The sequence below is a fragment of the Fusarium poae genome, chromosome 1, assembly GCF_019609905.1.
Source record: "Fusarium poae strain DAOMC 252244 chromosome 1, whole genome shotgun sequence".
Lineage (NCBI taxonomy): Eukaryota > Fungi > Ascomycota > Sordariomycetes > Hypocreales > Nectriaceae > Fusarium > Fusarium poae.
Window position 1 is genome coordinate 441,742 of NC_058399.1, and position 27,873 is coordinate 469,614.

The 27,873-nt window shown below is 48.2% G+C and overlaps 11 protein-coding genes across 11 annotated transcripts; 7 read left to right on the top strand and 4 right to left on the bottom strand.

Annotated features, from left to right (window-relative positions):
• Positions 1-84: 84 nt before the first annotated feature.
• FPOAC1_000163 (uncharacterized protein) lies at positions 85-368 on the bottom strand (the record flags this gene model as incomplete). The annotated part of the gene is made up of 2 exons (XM_044844783.1): positions 85-128; positions 182-368. The coding sequence occupies 2 exons, from the start codon at positions 366-368 to the stop codon at positions 85-87; spliced, it is 231 nt and encodes a 76-aa protein (XP_044710699.1).
• Positions 369-839: 471 nt separating this feature from the next.
• FPOAC1_000164 (uncharacterized protein) lies at positions 840-2,367 on the top strand (the record flags this gene model as incomplete). Its single annotated transcript, XM_044844784.1, has 4 exons — positions 840-981; positions 1,032-1,142; positions 1,196-1,893; positions 1,942-2,367. 4 exons carry the CDS (start codon positions 840-842, stop codon positions 2,365-2,367), a joined length of 1,377 nt encoding a protein of 458 aa, XP_044710700.1.
• Positions 2,368-3,040: 673 nt separating this feature from the next.
• FPOAC1_000165 (uncharacterized protein) lies at positions 3,041-3,517 on the bottom strand (the record flags this gene model as incomplete). The annotated part of the gene is made up of 2 exons (XM_044844785.1): positions 3,041-3,077; positions 3,327-3,517. 2 exons carry the CDS (start codon positions 3,515-3,517, stop codon positions 3,041-3,043), a joined length of 228 nt encoding a protein of 75 aa, XP_044710701.1.
• A 481-nt stretch (positions 3,518-3,998) lies between these two features.
• On the top strand, positions 3,999-4,777 carry ISY1 (NineTeen Complex (NTC) component; the record flags this gene model as incomplete). The annotated part of the gene is made up of 2 exons (XM_044844786.1): positions 3,999-4,001; positions 4,049-4,777. The coding sequence occupies 2 exons, from the start codon at positions 3,999-4,001 to the stop codon at positions 4,775-4,777; spliced, it is 732 nt and encodes a 243-aa protein (XP_044710702.1).
• A 2,379-nt stretch (positions 4,778-7,156) lies between these two features.
• FPOAC1_000167 (uncharacterized protein) lies at positions 7,157-10,014 on the top strand (the record flags this gene model as incomplete). The annotated part of the gene is made up of 2 exons (XM_044844787.1): positions 7,157-7,206; positions 7,272-10,014. 2 exons carry the CDS (start codon positions 7,157-7,159, stop codon positions 10,012-10,014), a joined length of 2,793 nt encoding a protein of 930 aa, XP_044710703.1.
• A 406-nt stretch (positions 10,015-10,420) lies between these two features.
• On the bottom strand, positions 10,421-11,929 carry FPOAC1_000168 (uncharacterized protein; the record flags this gene model as incomplete). Its single annotated transcript, XM_044844788.1, has 1 exon — positions 10,421-11,929. One exon carries the CDS (start codon positions 11,927-11,929, stop codon positions 10,421-10,423), a length of 1,509 nt encoding a protein of 502 aa, XP_044710704.1.
• Positions 11,930-12,347: 418 nt separating this feature from the next.
• On the top strand, positions 12,348-13,488 carry FPOAC1_000169 (uncharacterized protein; the record flags this gene model as incomplete). The annotated part of the gene is made up of 3 exons (XM_044844789.1): positions 12,348-12,656; positions 12,720-13,020; positions 13,070-13,488. 3 exons carry the CDS (start codon positions 12,348-12,350, stop codon positions 13,486-13,488), a joined length of 1,029 nt encoding a protein of 342 aa, XP_044710705.1.
• A 154-nt stretch (positions 13,489-13,642) lies between these two features.
• Positions 13,643-14,590, bottom strand: FPOAC1_000170 (uncharacterized protein; the record flags this gene model as incomplete). Its single annotated transcript, XM_044844790.1, has 1 exon — positions 13,643-14,590. The coding sequence occupies one exon, from the start codon at positions 14,588-14,590 to the stop codon at positions 13,643-13,645; it is 948 nt and encodes a 315-aa protein (XP_044710706.1).
• Positions 14,591-16,439: 1,849 nt separating this feature from the next.
• FPOAC1_000171 (uncharacterized protein) lies at positions 16,440-18,125 on the top strand (the record flags this gene model as incomplete). Its single annotated transcript, XM_044844791.1, has 3 exons — positions 16,440-16,794; positions 17,023-17,570; positions 17,619-18,125. The coding sequence occupies 3 exons, from the start codon at positions 16,440-16,442 to the stop codon at positions 18,123-18,125; spliced, it is 1,410 nt and encodes a 469-aa protein (XP_044710707.1).
• Positions 18,126-18,454: 329 nt separating this feature from the next.
• CSN2 (COP9/signalosome complex subunit Csn2) lies at positions 18,455-20,026 on the top strand (the record flags this gene model as incomplete). Its single annotated transcript, XM_044844792.1, has 3 exons — positions 18,455-18,498; positions 18,546-18,765; positions 18,812-20,026. 3 exons carry the CDS (start codon positions 18,455-18,457, stop codon positions 20,024-20,026), a joined length of 1,479 nt encoding a protein of 492 aa, XP_044710708.1.
• Positions 20,027-25,819: 5,793 nt separating this feature from the next.
• Positions 25,820-27,623, top strand: FPOAC1_000173 (uncharacterized protein; the record flags this gene model as incomplete). Its single annotated transcript, XM_044844793.1, has 4 exons — positions 25,820-25,891; positions 25,995-26,081; positions 26,139-26,202; positions 26,401-27,623. 4 exons carry the CDS (start codon positions 25,820-25,822, stop codon positions 27,621-27,623), a joined length of 1,446 nt encoding a protein of 481 aa, XP_044710709.1.
• Positions 27,624-27,873: the final 250 nt, after the last annotated feature.

A 27,873-nucleotide genomic window follows, 5' to 3' on the forward strand; every position in this document is an offset into this window, starting at 1 on the left:
CGCCGTAGTTTGTACAATATTGTGTGCTCGCTTCCTCTTTTCTGTCGTTCCGAGCTGTGATATTTCCTTCTTTAATCCGTTCTCTTAATCGTCGTAGCCGGTGAGCTGTTTCCTGGGACCAGTGGGAACTACATTGGAGGTTAGTTGTATACCATGTGACCCAACCTGGAGGGAAACGCACTAGGGTAGGTAACAGGAACCGGGGGCGCATCAACATCGCCAAAGTAGTATCGGATCGGAGGCACAATGGGCATGGCAACGGGACCAGCAGCGCCGATGATGACGGACCAGAAGAGGGCGGGACGCTCGCGGGCTGCCCAGCGGCAGTACTTGAGGGGAGTTCGCCAGAAGAAAGGTGCGGCGGACATGATGACCTATAGATAACGGCGTTAGCGGTTGGGTATAGCGCAGTAGGGGAGCGATTCGTACTCAATTGACGAGAGGTGGTTTGTCGTCTGGTCTTTTGGTGGTGATGATGGTCTTTGGCTATCCAAGCAACGGTCCAATCGCAGGAGCGGAAAAACCAAGCCGAAGGTGTCGGATTATTCGTCCCGCACACCTACCTTCTAACTTTTTAGAGACCAAAAGCTGCCATAACAAGTCTAGTGCAGTGTGTTTCACTTCCCCCACTGAAGGCTACGTATCCCAAAACGCAAGCTCACCCACCTCGGCCAGTAGTACCTGCTTCCAGACTACGTACCAGATTGGTAGAGAGCTCTCTCGTCTAGTCTAAAGCGCAAGCTGTCCACGCTTCGTCTGTCAACTTACACCTCGCAGAGAGAGATCACAACCCAACACAAAAACCAACCACATTCCTCGCCATTGTTATCTCTGCCAGAATGCGGTCACTTTTGAGCCTTGTGCTCTTTCTCTTCGCCGCGCTGGTTTCGGCCGTGAGCACAGCCGGTAACCGTATGCTGGTTGTGTTGGACAGCCCAAAAGACAAGGAGGCCTATACAACCTTTTTCCGCGACTTGTCTGGTATTTATCCCCCATTGGTAATTCTTGGGTCTAAAGCTTACGATTGATAGAACGAGGATACCAGATCACGTATGAATCACCAAAGACCGAAAGCCTAGCTTTGTTCCTTCACGGCGAGAGGACCTATGATCATCTCGTCTTCCTCCCCACCAAGATTAAGGGTTCGTCATTTTTGGTCTCTTGGTGTTGATGCAGTATGCTAACTCTTGCGCAGGTCTCGGACCCAATCTGACTCCCCAGCTAATTGTCGAATTCATCAATGCTGGCGGTAACATTCTCGTTACCATGTCCTCCACCCACGTCGTGCCTTCCACTATCGACGCCGTCCTCGGCGAGCTCGACATTATCCTCCCCGATGAGCGCACCGGCAAGGTCGTCGACCACTTCACTTACGATACCATTTCCGCCGCTGAGGACCACGATGTTCTCGTTCTCGAGGCCCCTCGCAACCTCCGCCCCGGTAGAAAGGACTACTTTGAGATCCCTGGCGCATTCCTCTCCGTTCCCCATGCTGTCGGCCACAGACTCGGCAATGGTGCTCTTCTGACACCCGTCCTTCGCTCCCCTCCTACGGCTTACACCTACAATCCCAAAGAGCAGAACAAGACCATCGAACCTGATGAGCTTTTTGCTGCTGGCCGACAGCTCAACCTCGTCACTGTCTTCCAGGCCCGCAACTCTGCGCGCGTTACTGTCATTGGCGCCGCCGAGATGCTCCAGGACAAGGCTTTTGACACAAAGGTTGCTCGAAAGGGCGGCAAGCCTCAGTTCCCTGCTAACCGTGAGTTTGTCACCAACTTGGGTGCTTGGACTTTCCAGGAGTTGGGTGTTGTGCGAGTGAACTCGATTGAGCATCGCCTCGATGGCAGCAACGTGACCAACCCTGAGATGTACCGTGTCAAGAATGATGTTGTAAGTTGAAACCTATCCGATCTCATGATGCCTACTAACGCATTCTAGTCTTACAACATCTCCATGTCCGAGTATGCCTGGAACAACTGGCAACCCTACCACACCCCCGAAGGCGACGTTGTCCAGCTTGAATTCTCCATGCTGTCCCCCTTCTGGCGCCTCGCATTGAAGCCCATCCACGTCAACGATCATGAGACCATCTACTCTACCAACTTTACCCTGCCCGATCAGCACGGCATCTTTAACTTCATGGTCAACTACAAGCGCCCTTTCCTCACCAACATCGAAAAGAAGAACACCGTCAGCGTCCGCCACTTAGCTCATGACGAGTATGATCGAAGCTACAGTATCAATGGCGCTTGGCCTGGCGTCGCTGGCATCTGGTCCACCATTATTGGTTTCATCGCCTTTTGTATTTTGTGGCTGTACAGCGCGCCAGTCCCTCGGCGAGTTGTGGCTAAGAGGGCACAATAAAGGAAGAGGCGGAGGATGGAAGTACCGGCTTTTGTATTTTTTAATGACACCGCGATAGAGAAATCGTGAAACATTATAGTGTAGAGCAGGATCAAAAGTAAACTATAGAATATGCACTTTGTCTCTCTTTTATTTTATACAAGTCTATGTGTCTAAACTAAAGTACATGTGATCGAATATGTTTATGGGCCCTCAGATTAGCTCTCTTGGGTTCTCACTGACAACTCGCGGCAGTTGGACAAGCAAGTGACCTTGCGACCGTCTGTGACGTGAAGCCTACCGCTGCTGCCTGCAAATTTGGCTTTTTGGTCGATTGATCATCACCGGGCAAAACATAATTCGTATCTCCTCCCTCTCACCTCATCCTCCAAACAAAAACAGTTTCCTTTCCTCTGCAGATCTTGTCAAGCCTGCTCCGATTGAAAACTATATTGTGCTTTAAAAAATCACAAGCCGTCTTTCGATTCCCAATAGCGATGCTGCTGATAAAAGGGAAAGTTTCCTGCTTCACTTGAAAAGGGTATTTGTCCGTCATAGCGGCTACAATAGACAAAAAAAAATGTAGAGAGAAAGGGGTTGAGGGGAAAGGTAAAAAAGAAAGATCTGCTCAGATCTCTGTTCTTGTTGTTAGGATCACTTTCCTAACCCCCAGAAACCTAGGGGAGGGAATCACCTAAAGCTCGGTGTGAACTGTTGTCATCATAGCAGACCTTGAGTGTGAGTGGAAGAAAAGAAAAGAAAGGAAAATGAAAAGGAAATAACGCCAGACTCCTGACGCCGCCTCTATACCCAGCAAAAAAGTCCAAGAAAGCACAAAAAACAAAACGAGAAAGCAAGTCTAAACAAACGCCCAACCCAGTCTAAAGTCCAAAAAAAAAACCCAAGCCCAAGAAACAAGAAACAAGATAAAAAGGAGGAAGGCAATGAAACAGGGGATTCGCGCGTGATACTTACCTTACCTGGGTGGATCGGAAACGGCCGCTTGACCGTGGGTGAAAGAGGAGTCGTGATGGGGAGGCATGATGTTGGTGTTGGTGTCGTCGGAGGTGTCGTGAGGTGATGCGTATGGATCGGGAGAGGGAGTAAAAGAGTTAAAGTAAAAGTCATCCGGGAAATACCAGTCGTCGTCGTCGTCGTCAGAAGACCACATGATGGAAGAGAGAGTAGAAGAAAAGAAGCTGTCGGTTAGCGAAGAGATAAATGCCAAAGCATTCGTGGTATAGCAAGATCGCAGTCGAAAATGCGAAGCGATGATGAGAAAGAAAGAGAGAGACAAATTGGAGAGAAGGCGATTATTTATGATTCTCCAGAGTGAGGAGTGATCACTAGCGCGGCGCTCATTGTTTTCTGATCTCTTTGTGGTTGACGGTCGTTTGACAGCTGGCGGGCAACTGTCAGATGAATGGAACTCATGATGGTTGAAATTCCAAGTCGCGTTGCGGCGCGCGAAGGACCAGGCTGAAAGTTAGGGGAAACCCAAACTGTGGCGCTGTGGCGTAAGCGGGATCTATTAACGAGGCTGGAGTGGCTGGGAAAACTTCCTTGACTTCCATGGGGTTAGCTGGGTCGCAATCAACACCTCACAATTATTCTGTTCGCTATTATCCTCGTGTCGCAGCAGATCCGTCAAAATGGTATGTAAACCTTCCGTCAATACCCTCTTTCTGTCTAACAATGCCAGGCTCGAAACTCGGAAAAGGCCCAGTCTATGCTGTTTCGCTTTCGCGAAGCCCAAGCAGCAGACCTAGGCATCATCGACGCCGGCCGCACACGCCGACCCAAGCTCATCACCGAAGTTCAAACCATCCCCGCCTGCGAAAAATGGCGCGGCCAAGTCCTCAAGGAGATATCCCGGAAAATGTCACGCATCCAGGAACCTATCCTAAGCGACTACCAGATCCGCGACCTCAACGACGAGATCAACAAGCTCATGCGAGAAAAGCACATGTGGGAGATTCAGATACGTAATCTCGGCGGTCCAAACTACATGCGCGGCGGTGGGAAAATCTACGACGATCAGGGTCGGGAGATACCCGGTAGCGGAAAAGGATACAAGTACTTTGGAAGAGCGCGCGATCTTCCCGGCGTCAAGGAGCTGTTTGAAGCGGCCAAGAATCAGGGTGATGAGAAACCGCTCGAGGAAAGACATGATATGAGGAGGAATGTGGACGCGGCGTACTATGGATATGCGCCTGGCGAAGAAGATGAGGAGTTGCTCGCGTATGAAGCTGAGAAGGAGAGGCAGGCTGTGGAGCACATGCTCAAGACGGGACCTAGGGATGTGCCGGATGGATGGGAGGCTTTGCCTGGAGATACGGGAGATGGGAATACGTGGGTTTTGCCAACGTTGGAAGAGGTGCAGGAGGAGCTGATTGAACGACGGAGGAGAAAGTTGCTTGAGCAGCTATGATGATGTGTGTTGTGCTTTCAAAGGACATATCGTTTAGACTTCTCAAGTTGGCATTTGGATCACATTCACGGCGTTGGGAAGGGTTCATCATATATTTTGCAGGCGTATGGGATACCTATCTGTTGTTAGGGTAGTAAAGAAGTTGATTGCTGATGGTATAAAAGATGATGGTACAGTCAGTTTGAGGTTTATTGACGCTTAGACGTGTTCATGTCTAGGGTATTCCTCGTGCATAGTTTAAAGTAACATCACTTTGACTATAGGGCAATAATTAACAAGATCTATTATAGATTAAACTGCTAGTATTCCATCTATCGCTTTTACCCTAGAGCTATGGCCTTTTTATAGATGAAGCTAACCTGCATCACTGTTTCGATGCCAAACCCCTTGTGGCCCCAAGTGTACCTATACTGAATTCGTCTTTTGCCCCTCGTTTATACAAGACCAACGAACGATATCCAGTCAATGGGCATAAGACGTCAAACAGAACCGAGTTTGAGACGACTGGGGCATACCATCTCGCTTGTCATATCTTGAGACAGCCTGAAGATGAAGTGTATCCATCCATTCTCACAGTCTCGAACGGTTATACCGAAGTAGTAGTATAGTGTTCTTTTTTTCCCTTGAAAAACCTCCACTTTTGAACTTTCACCGTCTACGGAAACTTGATGTGCCGGGGAAATAACGCGGACGGAGAAACTTAGCATTGTTGCATAATATGGAACGAACGACACTGTTTCGTTTCAACAGCACATACACACACAGCGTATCCTATCCAGTATTATGCTTTAGTGGCTGCAAGCGAGATAAACTATGTAAAAGCATAACAAGAAAAAAGAACTCTTTTGGAAAGACTGTATGACGATCGTTATTGGGGACCCCCCTACAAAAGAGAGAGAGAGAGAGAGAGAGAGAGAGAGAGAGAGACCCTTGTTGGAAAGTAACAAGGATCCCCTGAGATGACAAGAGGGAACAAAGGCTACCTAGATACTCAGGTGAGAGTACATAGTATGCAATTGAATTGAATATTCGCTTGAGTAGATGAAATGATTAGATCTTATTTAATGAATGATTCTAATTATAATCTACGTCAACGTGGGATAGATTGGCGTAATCAACATCTCGATCTTTTTTGGCTGGCAACCGAATTCCATGGTTGATGATCCATAAATCCCATCAGTTCCAAGTCTAGCCTAGGTCTAACTAGGTCTACTATTATGGCATTGATGCAGCATTGCATATACTGAATTGGCGCGCGACTAAGGGGAATGTGACGCTGTTTCATTAGGGATCGACATTGGCACGTCTTGTCTGTGTCGCCTTGCCGTGTCTTGTCTTGTCTTTGGTCTCTTGTCTGCCGTGTCTGTCTGTCTGTTCCACGTTCTTTTCTTTGTATTGTCTCGGGTATCTTTCCTTACCTGCATCTCAATTCATATCGAAATTTCTCCTCTCGTCCGTCATTACCATATACACTCCTTTTGCCTGTCTATGTTTTACTCTTGAGGCGCAGTCCTCAATTCCACTCCTTCCTTTCAGCCTCTTGGTCACCCGACGATCAATCTAGCTGTTTCTTATCTCTGTTGATCAAGTCAAAGCTGATAGTTTCGTGTCTCTTTCTTCTTCTCCTCTTTTAAGTGCAAGTCTTGTCTATTCTTGGCTTTTCCCCTATTTCTTCAAGGCGAACTCCATCCTTAAAAAAAAAAGAGGACTTGTTCACTAAAAGAACCACCCCGCGCGACAACAGATTGGACAAGAAAAAAAGTCGAGCCCCTGAGCTTTGTCTTTTGTACCTGCATTACTTTCTTAGCTCTTAAGCTTGCAGCAGACTAAAGATTTAAACCGTCCAATCCCAAACCAAAGCAAGCCACACCAACATCAACAACGATCTCTAACGCTTTTTTTTATTTTATATACGGCCCCCTTTTATTAACGAATTCTTTTTTATTTTGAAGAGAAAGAGATTTCAAACTGTGATGAACATCAGTTAAATCTTTTTTGCCTGTCGTCATTTTGATCTTTGTCTAAAATTGGACATTGATTCCTTTTCTCTCTGATTTAAATTAACCCACTTGGGTTCTCTTATGCCTGTGCGCTATTATCCCTAGGCTATTCCATTCCCTCCCCCGTTGAGCGGGACCCCTAGGTTAGAGGTACCTATCCGTACTAAGTCTACTACTACTTTACGGTAAGTCCACTCCGGTCCGTCCATCCTTCTGGGCAACGGCTGTCTTCTAGAAATATGCAAAGAAATAGAACCTAGACTCAGACACAGACAGACTCAGACCCAGACCTTACATCATTTCTCCCCCATGATCGCTTGCTCATGATACATTCAACAGGTCATCATCTCGTTTTCTCTCTATTCTCTTCTTATTCGAGATGGTGTCCTTCTTTGGCCTCAGACTTGGAGGCGACAGGAAAAAGTCACAGTAAGCGACCGAGTCTCCTTCCCTTCCCACAGCGATCAATGCTTACCTTACAATCAATCTCGCAGGGACAAAAAGTTAGCGACAAAGCAAATACAACATTTACATCACAATGTCACATACAACAACAATGATAGTGGGTACGAAACCATTACCACAATCACGGCAAGGGAGATCAAACGACAGAGCAACTTCTCCCGCCCAAATCTCGCTCGTCCTGGCACATCACACTCTCAACTCGAACCCCCGACCCGCGTGCCCTATATGAATACCGCAGGAGGCGCTTCTTCCATGGTTGATCTCGCTGCCCCGCGAGCACCAGGAATGGGAAACCCACGATTCCACTCTTCGGATATGCAGCTCAACACACGCTTTGGCAATGGTAGTTCGACAAGTCTTGTTGCCCCCAGCCCTGTAAACCCAGATGGCAACAACAATAGGCCCGGTACGCCTACACGTCCTGGAACCGCTGTATCGACGAGAGAGCCTCCGAACCCGTTCAATATTCACTTTGGAAAGGATTCTGTCAGCAGTATACCCTCAACGCCCCACGACGATCTCGGAAGTCACCCTGAACCATTCGAATTTAATCTCGGAACCGAAATCAAGGAAGTCAGGACCAGGAGTCCCATTCCCACTGCCAACAATGGATGTCCATCTCCTCCGCCTTCCATCGTCAACGCTGAGCGATCCTTTTCTCCCGACAATCGACCTTCGAGCAGCCGTCAAAACGTTCCCGCCGCACCCACTCTCCAGAAGCCTAGCGCTGCCGGTCCTATGTCTCTTCCCAGCCCAGCTGTCTCGGTTGCTCGAAGCGAGGATACTTGGGAGTCTCCTGTGATACGTAATGTCTCAGCTAAGCGCGACACATTCACATTCCACATGCCTAGAAAATCGAGCTTTACCATGGAGACGGATCCTCGTGATAGTCCCAAGCCCATGGCTGAAGGTCTCGCTGGAAACTTTGCTGGGTTTGACTTTGGTGAGACTGTCAGGAAGGGGAGTATCGGAGGCAAGAGCATCGATACAGCGAGCGAAGGCAGAGTGAGCCCGATCGATACAAACGTCAAGCCTAAACCGCTGGCAAATACCAGGACAGCCAGTCCTCTCGGAAGCGCAAGAACTGCGAGCCCCCTCAGGACTATGCAGTCGAGTCCCAGTCTAAGCATGCTTGATACGGCTTTGACCCGAACTCGAACGGCCAGCGATGCCATGTCACCTCTGTCTCTGGTGTCTTCGCTGGCGTCGGCGGCAGCAGAAGAGGTTCCTCGTATCCAAACGCCTCAACCTTCTCAGCAGCCCAAGCCGATGCATCAAGCTCCCAAGATCCTTCAACCTGGTCAGCTGTCAGAGCCTCTACAAGCTATGCGACCTGTCTCGCCTTCGCGCTCACCCATGCCCTCGCCGCTTTCGCAACCACCTCAACAAAACTCACCTGGGCCGTCTCCCATTCTCTCTTCCTTCCCAGGTCGCGAAACTTCACCAGTACATGATTTCGAGTTCCCTCGTTCTCCCCCACGAGGATTCCAACAGTCGGCTCTACCTTCACCTCAATATCCACCCAAGCAGTACAAGGCATACCAGCCTCCCAACTCTTCTCCGCCTACGAAACCTCTACCTTCGCCATACCGGTCGCCTTCATCTCCTCTCCCTCCTGTGCCACCACCTCGATTGAACCCTGGCAACAGCAGAGGTAACAGCAGGAGTAATACTCCCGACGTTATTTCTAGGAGCGCAACTCCCGACACGCTTGCGAGCCCTGACCCAGGTTTCATGAACCTACCTCTCCAGCCTCCTCCTCGCGGTCTCCGTCCACGTACCGACTCCGAACCAAAGCTTGGTCGTCCTGTTCGAGTTCCTGCTCCTCTCACTGAACGCTCAGCCACTATTCCTCTTGTTGGGTCTGGGCCAAAGAGTGCTGTTGGCCCTGGTTTTGATGATAGTGGTTTCGTTCGCGCTGCTCGTATTCCTGAGCTACCCAGAACAGCAAGCCCATTCCTCCAACAAGCTTCTGAGCCATCAAGAACACCGAGTCCCTTCCGCGCACATAGCCCTCAGCCACCACAAACGGCCAGTCCGTTCCTACAGCAAACTCCTCAGCCGCCCAGGACAACCAGTCCATTCCTCCAACAGAGTCCCATGGAAGGTGAATTTCCCGTCCAAAAGGGCTTGCCACGAGGACGCAGACCTCAACAGCCTGAGCCCCAGAGTCCTGCGAGGGGCTTTGGCCTAGAACCAAGGAAGCAACGTCGCCAGCCTCCGGTGTATCCTCCACCCAGAAATGAATCACCGGTAGCTCCAGACTCTTTCGAGGCGCCAAGTACACCCAACTGGAACGAATTTGACCGCGGCGAAGCACACAAGTCTGCCATTCCAGCTGCTCTCTCACCCTTCCGGACCCAGTTCGCTCGCTCTCCTACACAAGCTACTGACTCCTCCTTGAGTCCACGCCTCGCTCAATATGCTTCTTCACCCATTTCTGATACCTCACCAAGTCTGCCATCGCCTTCGTTTCCCTCATTGCAAAAGACGATTTCCAACTCGAGTGAGAATCTCGCACGGATGTTTGACATTGATGGACCGTACGACCAGCGACCCGAACCTAGTCAAGGCGGCAGGCCACTAATCTCACCCGTCATGGTGGACTTTGTGCAGCCCAGAGACAGGGATCGCAGCAGGACTCGCGTCGAGGCCAAGAGGGCTCCCCCTCGACCAAACCCCATCACCGTCCCAGGGCCGCTCTCTACAGAGCCTGTAAAGATCAGAACCCCGAACCCTGTGGTTGATGCGAACAACCCTGGATTTATCTAAGGTCGTCTATTTCTTGGAATCTCATTACACTGGAGCGTCTGTTGGGTTTCATCTTTTAAAAAGAGGCTAGACGCCTCAATGACTTTTCTTGCGTACTGTCAATCGCTTCATCACCATTTCTTTGACTATATATATTCTTCCCTTTGCATATGGCGTCCTTCGCTTATAGATCATCACATACCCCGTCCCCTATTTTCTTCTCTTCTTATGTAAATATATATTCAAAATCATCGGGACATGATTATTGTTAATGTCTAAGGAATAGATATCTAGGGCCTTGAGCCTGGTTTCACAAAGACTATTATTGACAATGGATTCAAAGTGATGAGCAAAGTGAATTTTATTATGTGATTGTATACTACTGAAGATCTAACGCCTATTCTTACAACTTTTTGGATAGGTTTAGCTAACCCAGGAACATGCGCAGATTATTGCCAATGTACTTGAGATCCAACAAGAATGTATCATGTCCAAACATGCTCATCTCCTCGCTTAACTCAACATGTGTCACATTGCGATTGCCAGCTAAACGAATCGCCTCAGCTACCTCGCGCTGCTGCCATGCTGGGAAGAGAATATCACTCGCGACACCCATCACCAGCGTAGGAGTGTCACGTAGCGGGGTGAGCCCATGGATCAGATCCTCAGGTGGTCGCGAACCAGGTACAACGTTGGGGTCTGAAGGGTCAGGGTGAGATCCAGGCTGCTCCTCATAAGGCTTGTTGGGAAGAGTGAGACTGCAGGCTGCGTCGGAAGACAGAGGAGAAGTTTCACCAGAAGCAAGTTTCTTTTCGCGGTCTTGACGACGGGCATGCGTTGCGCGCTGGTGTTCAATACCGAGATCAAAAAGATCCATCGCTTTACTGACGTACAAAAGACTGTTGGGATCGTAGTTTAGACACCACTTCTCACCAGCGTGGTCGAGGTATGTCTCGATGAGAAAATCGGGACATAATGCAGGTGGTTTACTTGAGTCGGCACGACGACGTCCAAAGCGCTGCTCCCACTCTGGTCCGGAACGATATGTCACTGTTGCGATTTCGCGGGCGAGCTTCATGCCTGCATGAGGAGGTACCTTTCCGTAGTAGAAACCGCGGTTCCAGTTGGGATCCATCATGAGGACTTGTCGTTGGGTATGGCGCATGGCGATACTGTAGGGATGGGAGCGTGCGCAACCGCTGATGGAAACGATACGGCCGACTCGAGAGGGGGATTGGACTCCTGCGGCGAGGGATTGCATGCCGCCCATGGAGGAACCGACAGAGGCGTAAAGCTTGTCGATACCGAGATGATCAAGAAGCTTGAATTGGGCGCGCACCATGTCATCCATCGTCAAGATGGGAAACCTAGTTGCGTAGCGCTCACCATTTCCAGGATCGACGCTACCAGGTCCTGTAGAACCATTGCAGCCGCCGATGACATTTGTACAGATAACGTGGTACTTGTTCGTATCAAGCGGACCACCAGGCCCAATAAACTTTTCCCACCATCCTGGCTTGGGGTTTGTTTCTGTAGAATGCGCATGCGACGAGGCGGATAGACCGGTGTGTAGGAGTATAGCGTTGGACCTTTCGGCGTTGAGTTCACCCCATGTCTCGTAAGCGATGTTGAACTCTGGAAGAATACCACCCCAGTCGAGAAGGAAGGGTTCCTTGTGGTGGTAATTCAGTGTCGCGCCGGATGTGTACGATGGCTCGGTATCGTCGTCTGTGAGTTTTGCGGAGCGTGATTCCAGGGCGTCGAGGCAGGGGAAGGACATGGCTGGGTTAGAAGCCACGCCCGACTTCCGGATCGTCGAGCAGTGAAGCTTGCGAGTTCCGAGAGCGAGACATGATGAGGGTGTTGGAAGGGTACGAGGTTTAAAGGTAGATCTTAGCTGACGGGTTGACGCAGCGAGAGATCTTGAAGACCTCATTATGGCGGGAATTGGGTATGTAAAAGAAACAAAGCCTTTGTCTTTTGGAGGAGGAATTGCATCTTGTTTGTAATCGAGGATAGGTAATCGGACGTTTTTTTAGTTGAATGGGACCCTCCGATGCGCGGGGGGATCGGATGGAGAACGGGGATGTACGCCGGATGATGCCATTGCACGTGCGATAAGATAAAAGATGAAAAGATAAGATAAGGATAGCACGTGGAACATTGACGTAGCTTGTAGTTACAAGGTGGCTGTGAATGTGAATGGGGTGTGAAGCTGTTGCCTCTTTGTGAATAAATCTTAAACACGTCACCTAGGTTTTTCTTCTTTTAAATAAACCTATATATCCTCTTTTATCTTTCACTAACAATTCATGCTGGAATATATCCTCGGCTTCATCATCGCCTACATCATCATGGCTCAAAGTATCCCCCAGAATGTGATTGAGGGACTACAAAGTATGCTCCCATCATTCGACAGATCAGACGACAACGACAAGAATGGAAAAGAACCAGAATCTACACAAGATGGTGTTGCTCCAGTTGACGTGGTTATCGCACGAATCATGCTGTCAAAGGGAAAAAAGCTTCCTCCGGATGTTGTAGACATTATCCTCGATTTCGCAGAGTACTGGGCTCATTCAAGCAACGAAGTTGACTTTAAACTTCAACATCAAAATCCTCTGACTGTCAACGGTGGAAGTCCTACTCAGAATAAATTTGTTGTACGTATTTATTGTCTGCCTTGAGAGGGCATTGAGTCCAGACTAACACCCCCATCTCTCTAGCTTCGGTCTTACCCTGTGGGTCTAACAGGTCTTCAAGGCAGACAAGCACTCGCTGAGATCCTGGCGTATGACATGACCGAGGCGAAGCCTCAGAAATTGGAAAAGGAGCATGAGAAGCCCTATTTTGTCGGATTGGCGAATTATCCTACGCCAAAGTTGCAGTATCCTGTGAGAAAGGTGGTGTTTACCATTCGTAGTCACGACCAGGGATGGTGTAGTGAGCCGGAGAATCGAAAGACGTATAATGGATCTTGGACATGGTTCGAGGCTGGGTTGGAGAAGTTTGATGCTGAGCAGACCTGTAAGCCAAACAGATTCAAGGGGCTGCGCTCCCATGCTGATATTTCTAGGTGATCCATTGTGCACATACGACGTCCGGTACAAGTCCAACACCTCAGAAGCCGTACCCCTTCCCGTCTGCGCTCTCCGTCCTCTCTACCCAGAGGTTGAACCAATTTCTGGTGAAAAGATGGGCTACTCGCATCCCCTGCAACCCCAAGACAAATGGGTCATCCAGCACAACAAGACAGCTCACCGTAATTGGCAGGATCATGTGGTGACGTGGACGTGGCAAGACGACATCGAGCCCGAGTCTGAAGCTGCCGAGAAGATGAGGATGGAGACGGGTAGAGGTCGAGACACGGCTGATGGATCGTTTGTGAGGGGCTTGAAGATGGGAGATGTGATTACTGTGTGGGCCAAGGCGAGATTCACGGCTTGGGTGAATCATGTGGAGTCGGTCAAGATTGACGTCTACTGGGCTGTTTAAGGAACTACTTTCGAGACTGGAAGACGGACAGAATTATCGCTTGAGTTACTTGCTTCATCAATGAGAGGATATTGAGTATATTCTTTCTAATAATTGCATGTCTAAATATATACTTGAAACCATGACAGAGTATCACCAGTAAGCATGCAGTTCTCTAAACCTGCACAGCCTTACCAGGCTCACCGCCGTCAACACTGCAAACGCTCGAGCAAGTAGCACCATCAGTGCGTCCGCTCAAAAGCTCAATCCACTGGATCTGCTGGTAAGCAGCACCGCCCTCAGGAATAGTACCAGTCCAGGTATCACCGTTGCTCCAAGCATTGAAGCTAAGCGTCGCAGGATCCCGAGGTACCTGGAAAGAGTTGCGCCAGAGCTCCTTGTCGTTGACTCTCCAGATAGTAGTATCAGGGGTCCAGTCAAGAGTGTGCTTGGCCCAAGTAGACCAAGTGATACCCTCGGGGAGGGCAGCGCCGAGGTGAGCGCCTTCAACCTCGCCGCCTGCCTCGGTGTACGAGGGCTGGTTGGTGTAGTGGATAACATTGGGAGGATCCTTGGTCAGAACCTCGATGTCGGCTTCTTGAACGGACGCGAGGTCTTCGCCGGCGAGGTACGTGAACATGGCTGTGCAAGCACCAGGAGAACCCTTTGTACGAGCGTACATGCGGAGAGAAACATACTGATGCTTGACCATGCTCTCAAACTCGGACGCAGTCTGGAAACCATTGTGACGAGCAGTTCGCATGGTCAACCAAGTATCAGTAGCAGGAGATTGATCGTTGTTCTCCTCAATGTACAAATTGTTGTATGTGTTTTGCATGGGAAACTCCTTGTTGCCATTGTTCCACTTCTGGGCACCCCAGGTGTTGGAGAAGTCGGATCCCCAGTTGAAGAAGTCGGATGTAAAACCAGCTTCGGCGTTGCCCTGGATTGTGTCGATCAGGGGAGGGACGCCGGCGTGCTGGGATAGAGAGCGAAAGTCAAAGAAGCTGTGGTCTTTGTAGTATTGACCTTCTGTCATGTAGCAGTCGCATGCTGGGTCTTGGGCCAGGGCCAAGGGGGCGATTGCGAGGAGAGATGCGAGGATGGACTTGCTGGAAGGCATGATGAAAGATTGATGAGCTGATGGTGAGGTTATTCTAGACTGGATCATCAATCAACTTTATATACATGTCCACGATCTTCTTTCCTTGACACATTTCCCCCCCCCTGTAGAGTAGCAATATATAGTATACCTCGCCCCTCTGATCCGATTGACCCATATACGCTTAATTCCAAGGTTCAGCACCAAAGTCCCATAGCGTAGACAAAACAAAATGAATTATTTTGACTCAAAACTCGACGCCATAGGTGCGATCAGTCTGGAGGGATCAGATACCTTGTCGCGGTAGGGAAATTAAACTCATGGCGGGCGGGCGGCGGCGGCGGACCCACGAGCTTATACAAGGGTAATTATTATAGGCGGCCGATTTACTCCTGAAGCAAAGGAAGGGCCAAGAAAGAGTAAAGTAAGCTTGAATGTAACGGTGACGATGGTGAGTTGAGCTTGGCATTGTTCTTTATAGGGATAATCGACAGTTCTGCTTGGCTCGTCAGCCCTGCAAGGCACTTTGTTCACAAATCTAGATGGTAGAGACGGGGTCTGTGGGAGTTGGATCCATGTCTTTGCCAAGGTGCTGCTCCTTGGGGCTGTGCTGGCGGTAAAGAGTCCACTAACTATGCCAGACTCGATCTTTTAGCCCAAGACACCAAACCAAAGTTGCTGAATTTACTTCCTATATTGTGAAGATGAATGGAGATCAATCGTGTCTGGTAAAACCACGACTACGGTCAATCATTCGTAGAAGAACAGCCACATGACATGTGCAGGAACGGTCTGGATAAAGATTTCCAGCCGATTGAAGTAGTAATAGCTCGAAAGGGCTACCTAGTGTTCACAATTACTCTTGCTGGGACGGGAGGCTTGTATATCTGGACTTTGCGGTGCTTGAGAGAAAGAGAGTAAGCCTGGATGTCTGTACTATCCAAGAATCTTTGCGTCAAGTTCCTTTTGTTTTTGTGACTACTGTCATCCCGATATTTTATACTTGAATGGTTTTCGGGATGAAATGACTGGTATATCCTCCTTTCAAGACACTCGCCCGTCAAGTCTTGAACATCATTAACCGCCCGAAAATTCTGGTTAACAGTTCATTGTGGTTCATGCCTTGGTGTAATCCTCAAACGACATGTCTCGTCTCTACGTCATCCTCCAAATAGGGTCATCCCAAATGTTGTGTGTGTGTGTGTAACTGTCCCAGTCCTGCCAAGTAAATGACCCGGCCGAGTCGGGCCCGATCTGGTATCTCCAAGTCTCCGCTCCGGCCCGAGAATAACGGTATTTTTTAGTTTATTCTATGGATCGCCGATTCAAGCTTCAAATCTTGTAGAAGGGTTCATCATCTGTCATGTCATACCCACACTAACTATCTAGTGTAGTGTTGGTGAGATCTGGGGAAAAAGGGAATAAGCATACGTTGACAGTCAACGCCATCAACCAACTTAACAAGTTCAACAAGTCAAAGAAGCTTAAACATAAGCCAAGTTCTATTCGATATAGATTTATCCTTCGTCAGCAGTACGTGGTGCTGCTTGCGTGTATCGCATAATGAGTCCTAAACTAAAAGATAAGGCGGAGTAATATTCCCGTAAGCAAAAGCAAGAAATGCAGGCATTTCGAGACGTCACCGCGTTCTCGACCAATCCACTTGCAAAGATTTGTCGCAAAAGTTCCAGGACAACAACCAGAAGACGACGCTTGATTGCGTCTCTTCTTTTCATTCATTCATTCATTCATCATCATCGTCATAATTAAAGTCATTCTTTATCATGATATAATATAGTTATTCCAACTTGCGATCTTTAATCATCGCAACAACATTCATTTCCTGCGCGTATTTACTGACTTACGTACCATGGCGACGCGAATTAAACCAGACAACGACAACGTCGACATAGATCCCGAGACTCAGGTATCAGAAGAATCACCCCTTTTACAGAATACTTCTCCTCAACGAGATGGACCATCAAAGGCTTTTCGAAGACGCACTTTGGGTATGTGCATGTTGGCACTGCTCATGGTAGAAGTCAGCCAATTCATCATGAATCCGCCTACTAAAAAGATTATCGAGGATATTATTTGTCGCCAGCATTACCCAGACCATGCTATTCAATCTTATTGGATAGAGGATCTGCGCTGCAAGGATAGTCCCGTGCAAAAGACTCTGGCTATGGTCCAGGGTTGGGCTCAGGCGTTTGAGATGGGAGTTCGTAAGTTGGCATGTTTTCGCTACTAAGCCTCGGCTCACATTACATGGTGTAGCAATCTTGACGCAGTTTCCGTACGGTATTGTAGCTGACAAGTATGGAAGACGACTTGTTTTGTTTTTGGCAATGCTTGGATGTTGTCTTTCTACCTGCTGGCTCTTGATGGTTTGTGAGTGGACTCATGGTGGCTTGTGATGGTACGCGCTTACCAGATATCAGTACTCTTTCCAGACATCTTTTCTATATGGGCTATTCTAGGCGACAGCGTCTTCTTTCTTATCGGTGGCGGAGGTCAAATGGCTGTTGCAATGGTTTATACTATTGTAGCCGACGTTGTCCCCGTCGCCGAACGAACAGACATGTTCTTTCGTCTGGTCGCCCTGGTCCTCGTCTTCAACGTCATCTTCAACCCCATATCCGCATGGTTGATGGAGTATGACCCTTGGCTGTCCATGTGGATTGGGTTTGGCTTTATGGTCTTTGGAACGCTGTGCATTCTCCTCATTCCCGAGACGATGCACCTGAGACGCAAGGACGAAGACGAAAGACATGATGAGAACCAACAGGCAGATGTTGTTCATCTGAGCAAGGATGGTGTGCTGAAGCAGGCTTGGTTCAGTATCAAGAATGACATGCAGCATGTCTGGAGATTCATATTTGCTTCCAAGAGTATCATGATGCTCATGTTTTCTGTCGCTTTGTTTGTTCCGACGAGGATAACACTTACCGGAGTGATGCTGCAGTACATGTCGAAGCGGTTTGACTGGTCATGGTCAAAGGTGAGTCACTAACCAAGTCTTTGTTTCAAAACACTAACTCTGATATAGGCTACATATATATCGACAATCGGTATCATCGCTACAGTGGTGTGCTACCTCATCGTCCTACCAGTAACATCTGATTCTCTCAACAAATCTCGTCGCTACAAGTCACGCCCCATCGCAAGAGATCTCTTGCTGGCCCGTGTCTCCATCGCAATCATGACAGTTGGTTTGTTGTTGATGGGAGTAGCTGGAAGTCCATGGCTTTTTATTGTTTCTCTCATCACAGTCAGTGTCGGTAATTCGTTTGTCGCCCTCAGTAGAGCCCTGCTCAACGCTCTAGTTGAACCGCATACTATCGCCACATTGAACACTACTGTTTCGGTTGTTGAAGTATTGATGGGCATGACTGCGCCGGCTATGAGCTGGGTTTTGGCCAAGGGTATTGAATTGGGGGATTCATGGATGGGATTGCCATTTGTTATTACTGGCATGTTGGCTGTGATGACGACTATTATGCTTTTTGCTGTGAGGCTTCCTTCATCTGGCATTGCTCAAGCTCATGTTGGTTGAGGGGGTTCTGACTTTGAGATATAAAATTTCCATCTTTAGACATTATACTCTGATATTATTGATATGGGTATCCCTCGAAGTTTAATTAATTTAGTAGTGAATCGTCTGTAGATGGATCTCCTACAGACATCAAGCTCCCTTATCGATAAGCCCCGCGGCTGCCTGGTCCACATCAGCTTCTGGAACCTCTAACCAACAATCATCATTCATTCAACATTAATCCAGTCGACTTGCTTCGTTCCGCCCGCCTCTCAGCCTCGCCATCCCTATTGTATCACAAAAAAAACCAAGCGCCCAATCTTTAATACCCCAGTCATACCCTTTTCACCATGTCCGACGACGAGGATTTCATGCAAGACTCGGACGAGGAGCAGTACGAAACCCCAGGCAAGCGCAGTACCCATAACTAATTGTGAATAGGTACGATTTCGAGTACGAAGAGGACGATGACGAAGAGACCGGCGATGTCGATATCGAGAACAAGTACTACAACGCAAAGCAGCTCAAGCAGTCCGACCCAGAAGATGCCATCTCCGAGTTCCTAGGCATTCCGCCACTCGAAGACGAGAAGGGAGAATGGGGTTTCAAAGGTATAAAGCAGGCCATAAAACTTGAGTTCAAGTTGGGTCAATACGGCAAGGTTGGTCTTTCAACACTTTGCGCAGTAGTTCATGCTGATAGAGTAGGCTGCTGAACACTACGCCGAACTCCTCACATACGTCAAGTCGGCCGTCACACGGAACTACTCCGAAAAGTCCATCAACAATATGCTCGACTACATCGAGAAAGGCGCAGACGGTCCCGAGGCTGTCAAGTGCATGGAGCAATTCTATTCCCTCACACTTCAGAGCTTTCAGAGCACAAACAACGAACGCCTATGGCTCAAGACCAACATCAAGCTAGCGAAGCTGCTCCTAGACCGAAAGGAGTACACGGCCGTCTCCAAGAAACTCCGAGAACTGCACAAGACCTGCCAACGAGAAGACGGTACCGACGATCCCAGCAAGGGTACATACTCGCTTGAGATCTACGCCCTCGAGATCCAGATGTTCGCCGAAACTAAGAATAACAAACAGCTCAAAGCTCTGTACCAGCGCGCTCTCAAGGTCAAGTCTGCTGTGCCACATCCTCGAATCATGGGTATTATTCGAGAGTGCGGTGGAAAGATGCACATGAGCGAAGAGAACTGGAAGGAGGCCCAGAGCGACTTTTTCGAATCATTCCGAAACTACGACGAAGCCGGTTCTCTACAGCGAATTCAGGTTCTGAAATACCTCTTGTTGACCACCATGCTCATGAAGTCCGACATCAACCCCTTCGACTCTCAAGAGACAAAGCCCTACAAAACCGACCCTCGAATTTCCGCCATGACGGACTTGGTGGACGCTTATCAACGGGATGATGTTCACATGTACGAAAAGGTCCTGCAGCGTAACCAGGACATTTTGGACGACTCGTTTATCGCCGAAAACATTGATGAAGTCACGCGAAACATGCGAACCAAGGGCGTGGTCAAACTGATTGCACCCTACACCCGCATGAAGCTGTCGTGGATCGCCAAGCAGCTCAAGATATCCGAGCCCGAGGTCCAAGACATTCTCGGCTTTCTTATTATTTGTGGAAAGATCAACGGTCGAGTGAACCAGCAGGAGGGACTCTTGGAGATTACGTCTGATGCAGATGCCGAGCGCATCGCAGCTCTCCAAGGACTCACGACATCCATTTCCGAGTTGTTTGGTGCTGTCTTTAGAGACGGCGATGGGTTCCGTAATATTGAGAATTCCGGTGCAGATGAACAAATCATAGACGTTTCAGGTATGCCACTTGGAAAGGGAGGTAACAGGCTGGGAGGCCAACACCGCGGGAAGAAGGGCAAGGCAGCTGCGGCAACGGCTTGGTGAAAAAGGGGTGTATCACTAGCGAAGCAATTGCTAACAGAAACAAACACCCGGGTGGTATCCGCAAATTGTTTCGTTCCCGTTCGTGTTTGTCAAATCTGTTCTTTTTTTTTTGCTGGATCGAGAAAAGAAGTAGATCTTCTGTTTGTTCTCTCTCCTGCGGGTGCCTCCGTGTTTGGCCATGCGTCGACGGGATCTCGCATAGTACGAGGCTTTCTGCAACGGTTCATCGCGGGTAACAGCATTGACCTTGCGGACCAGTTGTTGTTGAAGGACAAGAGAAAAGAAAAAAGCATGATGGGGAGAAAAAGGAGAAAGAGGGAACTCAAGACCGAAGTGACGCCGTATTCGGACTTGGTCCCCTGGCTTTTTCTCGTGTAGCAGTTTGAGCTTGACGAGTAATGTGTTTTTATTTTATCATCTAGATATACTATATAGTACGAGAAGCCTAATACAGCAGCGTATTTGGTTGCATCTTTTGAAGAGTTGCCCCCTCCGGATGTCATTGATGCAGATTTTTCATCACCGTTTGGCGATTCAGTTACTTCTAACCCGCTGATCTATTGCCCCCCCTTTTTATTAGTTGTAACAGTAAAAAATCGTTGGTTACCTAGTTGTTCGTACGCCGCGGAGAACAAGACATGGTATGATGCAACGTCGTCGGGTTACACAAGACGGGACTTGGGAGCTGCGAGGGGTAAAGCGGCATTACATGGGGGAGGGGGCAGAATGCGGCTGACACTGAGTGTGTGTAACACGAAAAGAAAGAAAGAAAAAAAAAAACAGGGAGATGATGTCGGCAGCTATCATAACACTTGTTAGGTAGGTAGGCAATGTATGATGCTGGATCTTGACGGGAGGCTGTATCCAAGATGTTTGGAGTTTTTTGTATACGTTGCGAATTGGATATCTGGGGGTCAGAGAGAAGTCGTCATATGGTGTACGATCTGGACTCTGAAGGAGATATATACGAGGGGGTATTGTGACGAGGTAGATTAGTTAGTTTGGTGGATGTTTTGCTCCTGTAGGTTAGTTGAATAGACTGATAGGTAGGTAGGCTTTCTTTGACATGTCATTTTTTTTTCGTGTGTTAAAAACTGTTTGTTGGTGGCGGATAGCTTTTCTTTCCACGAAGGATAACCTTGCAAGAGGTGCAGATTAAGTGATGCAAGGGGGGTTGGTGTTGGTGTTGGTTAGTGACAGAATGAATGGAATGATTCTGGGGCATCGGGCTGGTAGATGGATGGGCTGTGTATTATGGAATGTAGATTTACAGTGTCTACGTTAATATCGCAGGGGGTCAATACTGTACTAAGTGTAGTGTAGTTGGTAGATACATATATAAAAAGGCTGTTTACGATTCCCGTGAACCCGGTGTTGAGATGAGACATGATGCGCAGAAGAGAAGGATTTGCTTTTTCTTCGTTCGTGTATTTTATGACTTGTTATTATCACAATGATATAAAATAATACATATATGCATACATTACGCATGTGTGGTACGTAGCTTTAGATCGTGGCTGGCTTACTTGTCTGTTTGTGTGTGGGTGCGACAGCTGAGTTTGACCTTGCTTGGCTTTTTTCTTCTTCTTTTTTTTTCTTTCTCCATCGGAAGAACGTTCCGTTCTTCTCATTATCATATGATACCGAGATCTATTTCAATTGCCGGTGTCGTATTTTTTGTTGTTGTTTATTACTCATACATGTTGGCATTTTGAACAAGGTAGATTGATTGATGGGGATATTATTCAGGTACAGAAACGAAAGAGAGGAGAAGGAAAAAAGGATCCTCGCAGGGAACGGAACATGTCAGCCGAATAAACGGCACAGCACATAAGTAGAGGGTTTTAAAGGAATCATTCCCACGTTGTTAAAGAAGGAAAAAAAAAGATGATGCCCAATAATCGATCGATTGCGCTTTTTGGTGTGTAACACGGCAGGTTTTTTAGAGGTTGTCGTTTTTTATTTTATTCGTTACACACCCTTGGGGAGGAGTAAACGGTTTTTTTCTCAGAGGGTATCTGAGGACAAGGTGTGGTAATTAATTAATTAATTAATTAACAAAAGGGTCCTGACATGACTTGCCTACCTACAAGCCATCAGCTTAAAAGTCTTGTTTGTCTGCAACATATAACAAACAACTCTTGTCTTGTCTTGTCTTGTCTTGGTTTAGTTGACAGTCACCCCCTCGACATCCTGCCAAGATTGATAGTAGCAGGGGGTTCATACACTACCCATTTATTGCCACAAGAGAAGTACGGTACAGTACAGTACTAAAACAAACTCAAGATTCCTTGCATTCAAACGGGTTTATCTTTTGAGCATTTCTATTTTTTATCCCTCGTATGTTTTTTGTTTGTTTGTTTGTTTTTTAAGTTTAAAATTATTACGGAGCATTTATCCACAAGTTCCCGTCAACGGGCCGTCTTCCGATAGGTACAGAGATTGAACAACAGATACATACATACATTACATACAACAGGTGTATGTACACGAGGGTTGAATACCTACACTGTAACTAACGGCATACAGAAAACAAAAGGAGTGAAGGATTCAATAATTATCGTATCACTTTCTCTCTTCTTGCCTACGGCAACAGATACAAACTCGCTAGAGGAATGATACTACCATAACTACGGAGTACAGTAGCTACACACGATGTGGTTCCCGGGGAACAACGGGTTTAAGTGACCAGCGTCTTGGCATGTTTTTTAGATTTGTTTTAGAATTGTACCCCCACTTAGACACGGGAAACTCCATAATGAATGAGATCGCTGTGGATGGCGGCGATGTGATTAAGACTAGTCTCAGTAATGGCACGTTGTACTTGTGGGTGATGACAGGAGATGGCACCAATTGTATTCATAACTTACCTACATAGTAAAGTGGCACAATCCTTTACTGTCTGATGAGGGTTGTACTTTGTGAATTCATCAACTTCCTGCTTTTATGAAATATGTCTAGAGTTATGCAATCTCCGTACTGTCTCGTTCTTGATCGTATCAACTTGTAGCCAGACCCATCTTACCTTACGCGATCTTGTTTCCTTTTTTAGTTATTACCGTAGTAATTACCTCTAGCGACTTTGACTATTGCTTCTTGCCGTGTGCTTTGTTTGTCTATTTATTTTAGCCTCTTTTCTTTTACACTCTCGTCGGACCTCGGCGAATCGATCTTGATGCTCTACCTCCACTACAAAAAAACAAGCCCGCCTTATCTTCCTGCTTAAATTGTTAAAGATGTTTTTTTCTTTTCCCCGCGGCACAAGCGTCAGCTCGTTTCTGTGCCGCAGGTATCAATTCATCATCGTCATTATAATCAAAGTAACTGACAGGTCCATGGTTCAACGGGAGATCGTCATTTCCTACAAACAAAGTTCAAGGCACAATCAACGCTTTTTTTTGTTCACGACCAATCCCTGTTTTGTTATGCACTGCTTGTGGAGTCTTGAAAAATAATGGTCCACTTTATAGCGATCATCACATCACTGACGCCCGTTCGTTCGTTCTCCTACCCGCCTAATGTTAGCCAAACGATCAAGAAAGATTTGCCAAGATGAGCGTGCCTGCCACGAGGTGGGATGGAGATGGAGACGGTACCTTGCCCGGGCCTGCTATGGATGTCTAGACCACAACACATGGACTGCGTCGAGAACATGTCGACCTATTTTTCTGTGCCTCGGGTCTAGAAGATGCAGAGCTGACATTACTTGATGACATTTGAGCGAATTGTTGGTCTTGTATTATTAGCTCACAAGCTGTATTTTATTCATCCTTCATTATTCAGGAGTACCTACCTACCTTGGTGTAAAAAAAAAAAAAAGACACCCCTCTTGTATCTGTACTCCTGCTCTTGCATTCGTACTTGACTGACTTTGTACGACATGCACGAAACACATCTCTCGTGTCACCACACACTCTTATCCGTCACTAGCCATCCAATCCGTGTCTGTTTAATTGAACGAACAAAAGAGACGGAGCTTTAGAAGATGGATATTATTCCGTCCTGCATTTGCCAGGTTGCATTGACAAGCTTGACTTGACGGGGGTGTTTTCTTTTTTAGCGTTGACTATACTTTCTTTTTGGTGATCAAACACTCTGGTAGCATCATTTCTTTCTGTCTCATCTCGTCTCGGGTTTGTCTATTCCACGGTTCTTAAACCTGTGCCGCAACGTTGAGTTAGATAAATTAAAAAAGAGAACAAGACAAGACAGAGAAGCCCCGCCGTCCCGTCTTTCTTTTTTTTTGTTCCCACCCGCGGGTCTCTTTCCCCTCACTCCGCCCCCAGTCTCAGGGATCATTATCTGCTTTTCACTGTGAATCTCTCGCTCGCGTAGAGTAAAACGTAAACACTAGGGTACAGCTTCCGTTTAGCTGTGATATAAGCCTTGATCCTCTTCTCGCCTAACATAATCCACGCCCGCAAAAGATATTAATATGGTACTCATGATCCAGATCCTTCCCCTCCCCTCCCCCCCCCCCCCCCCGCCGACGCTAGAAATTATCCGCGGGGAGCCACACCCGCTGTCTCCATCGTGTCTGGTCTCTAGAGATTCAGTTCAGTTGACTTCTAACCACCCCTGCCATGGGAGAGAGGAGCTGGACCATAGAAAACCCCTTGTCACAAATCCCTGCAGTGACCCCCCGGGGCCCCATTGGAGAGAGTGAGAGAAAGAGAGAGAGAGAGAGTAGCAGTATAGTCTACGGTCACGGCCAGCACCCGAAGGGGAGGGGGAGGAGGAGGGGGGCCAAGTCGGTGTCCGTCTGGGTTGATCCACAGGCCCAGTGTCGTGACAGGGCATTTACAGAGTGAGATAGCAGTATCAGACGGGTGGCTCGTCCGCCGTTGCCTGCCCTGGAACCACCTAAAAACGCCATCCTCCCATCCTCTTGTCATTGGGTTGTGTCTGTCTCATCTTCCAATCCCTTTCTTTTTGAGTCTCCATTCTACAAACATAGTAGTAGACAGACTGACAGGAAGTAGTGTATGTGAAGAGAGAGCTCAACAGAGAGGTGACAGGCAGCCCATCCCAGTAAGAAGAGGGACCATTTTATTGCCATTCTCGTTCCATCCTATCCTATCCTATCCCATCCCATCCCATCCCACCATTCGATCCCATTGCCTTGATTTTGATCACTATCATTACTCTTCTACTACTACCCTCAACTCCTCCACTTCTTCTTCGTCATCTTTCTTCCCAAGAGGCATGTTTCAGCCTCAACCTACACCTTTTGCCTCCTCCAGCTTCGCGTCGTATGGCCTAGCTTCCAACTTGGACTTTGCTGGAGGTGGAGGTACTGCTAATAGTGCTATTGCTACTGCCACTGCTACTGCCAACGCTACTTCCACTGGATATTACAACCCTTCAGCGCCATCACAGTCGCATTCACTCCAGTCGCAATCTCACATTCATCAACCACGGCAACAATCACATTCGCACCAACATCAACATCAACAGCAGCCGCACCAGCCGCATATTGTTCACCAGCACCAGCACCACCACCACCAGCACCACCACCACCAGCAGCACATTTCCCCTCGACAACAACATCAAATTTCCTCCTCTTCAGCCGCACCTTCCGTCTCATCCCCTTACGCCAACTCCAACACTACTTCGACATCCGTTTCTTCGCAAACTTCAAACTCAATCCCTTCTCCCTCTCCAAGTTTAGCGCAACTCCAGAATCATCATCTTCAACACCAACACCAGCACCGCCAACACCAACACCGCCAACACCAACACCAACAACCACTCCCGCAACAGCAGCAATACCCAACTCAGGTGGTGCTCAAGATGGAGGATCAAGGCCAGCACGGCATGGCAGCTCAGCAGGATGCTGCGAGACATTATCAACCTGTTCTAGAGGTAAATCGCGACATTCCCAGAATTGAATCGCAGCTGTTCAGTGCCCCTGCGCGTCATTTTATCTTTCGTCGCTGACCTGTGTTTTTTTTCTTTCGTTTTGCAGGGCCTCAAAGTTGGAAACAAAATCCTCAGCGATGCAATCACCAACGAGTATGCAAAGGCCGATCCTGTTTACGTTGAAAAGACAATCGTATGTTGTTCTGCCCTGTTTTTGTCTGTCGTGATTTCTAACGTCGCATGATCATAGGCCCTCCCCCAGACCTACTCTCACTATCGTCCTATCCTAGGCGACGGCAATTGTGGTTGGAGAGGTAAGTCAGCCCAAACTCCCCGCTTCTTTGTTCAACATTGCTCTGCCGCTTTGAAACATGTTCTACCACCCAATGCTTTGCTCTGCTCTGCTTTGCTTTGCCTTTCCTTTCCTTTCTTTTTGCTTGCACTGCATGCTATGTCATGTCTCGGCAGTCCTTGTGTCATGTCGAACTTGCGCTAATATTCCTCTCCAATAGCAATTGGCTTCAGCTATTTCGAGAAGCTCATTGAGTCGGGCGACCAGGCCAAGATTGAGGGCGAGGTCGCTCGTCTCATGAGTATGAACCCTTTGCTGACCACTGTGGGAAACTATCCATACTGGGAAGAAATGGCAGAGGTGATGCTGGATCATCTGAGAGAAGTCGCCCAGAATGTCTCCAACCCTCAGTACGCCCATCAGTTGAACCACGAAAAGTGGAACGAGCCCGGGACTTCGGACAGCATGATTTACTACCTTCGTCTGCTCGTCGGAACATTTATCAAGAACGATCCTACTACCTTTGAACCTTTTGTAACCGACGGCAGCGGCGTGGCGGGTTACTGTTCCCAGCAGATCGACATTCCCAACCGCGAGATTGAAGAGATCGGTGTCTCGGCACTCGTTCAGATCCTACTCAAACCCGTCGGTTTTGTTCTCGAGGTCGCCATGCTCGACCGCAGCATGGGCAGCGAAGTAAACCACTATCGCTGGCCTGAAGAAGCTAACGGGCAGAACGAGGCCGACTTGGGCCCCATCATCTACTTGCTCTACCGACCCGGCCACTACGACGTTCTGTACAAGTCCATGACCACCCAGGTGCTTCGCGTCAGCGGCTTTACGCACAATACCAACATCACGACCGATCAAGCCGATCTTGGTCAATACACCACCATGAACTTTGATGCCTTGTCCATTATCCCGGGCTTCAGCAGTTCTGCTGCTATGGGGGGACTACCGCAATTCGCACCACCTCCTTCCAGCGCCGCAGAATCCTTTTCGCCTATACAGCAAAGCCCGTGGATATCTACCTTCCCCGAGCCTTTACCCACGCCGACACCGCGAGCAGTACCTCCCCCGCCGTCTCCCATCATGGCGAGTCCTCAACCTCCCACACCACCTGCTTCAATATCCGGCAGCTCTGCAATGGCACCAAGTCCAGCCATGGTCGCTGCCCCTGGACCTCAAAACTCTCTTCCTCTACGAACCGCTGCTTCCAGCTATCACATCCGGTTCAGCCCTGTTCAATTGGAGTACGACGAGGGTAAAAACAGCTTCCCCGATTCAACGTTTCAAGTGACGACCAATACGTTTAAGAACAGTATTTGGAACAGAGCGCATTACTGCAATCCCAACTTTCACCCCGAAGAATGGAATCCAGACGACGAGCATACGGACAATAGAGTCGGAACTAAACGCAGGCCGAAGAAGGAGATGTCTTAACTACACTACATGTTTCGCACGATACACGACGCACGGGTTTTGAGAGATGGCGTCGGTTTCATTAGAAACTGGCAGCCCGGATATGACTCGACGACAGCCTTTTTTTTTTCTTTCTTTTCATTCAGGTAACAACATTTAGACTGGAAGTTCAGTCGAAAAAGCCAGCCCATGCTGGAGAACCGGATATCGTTCATATGGTCTTTTTGTTCTTCCTTTTTTTCTCTTCTGCATCGGTTAATGGATTAGGCAT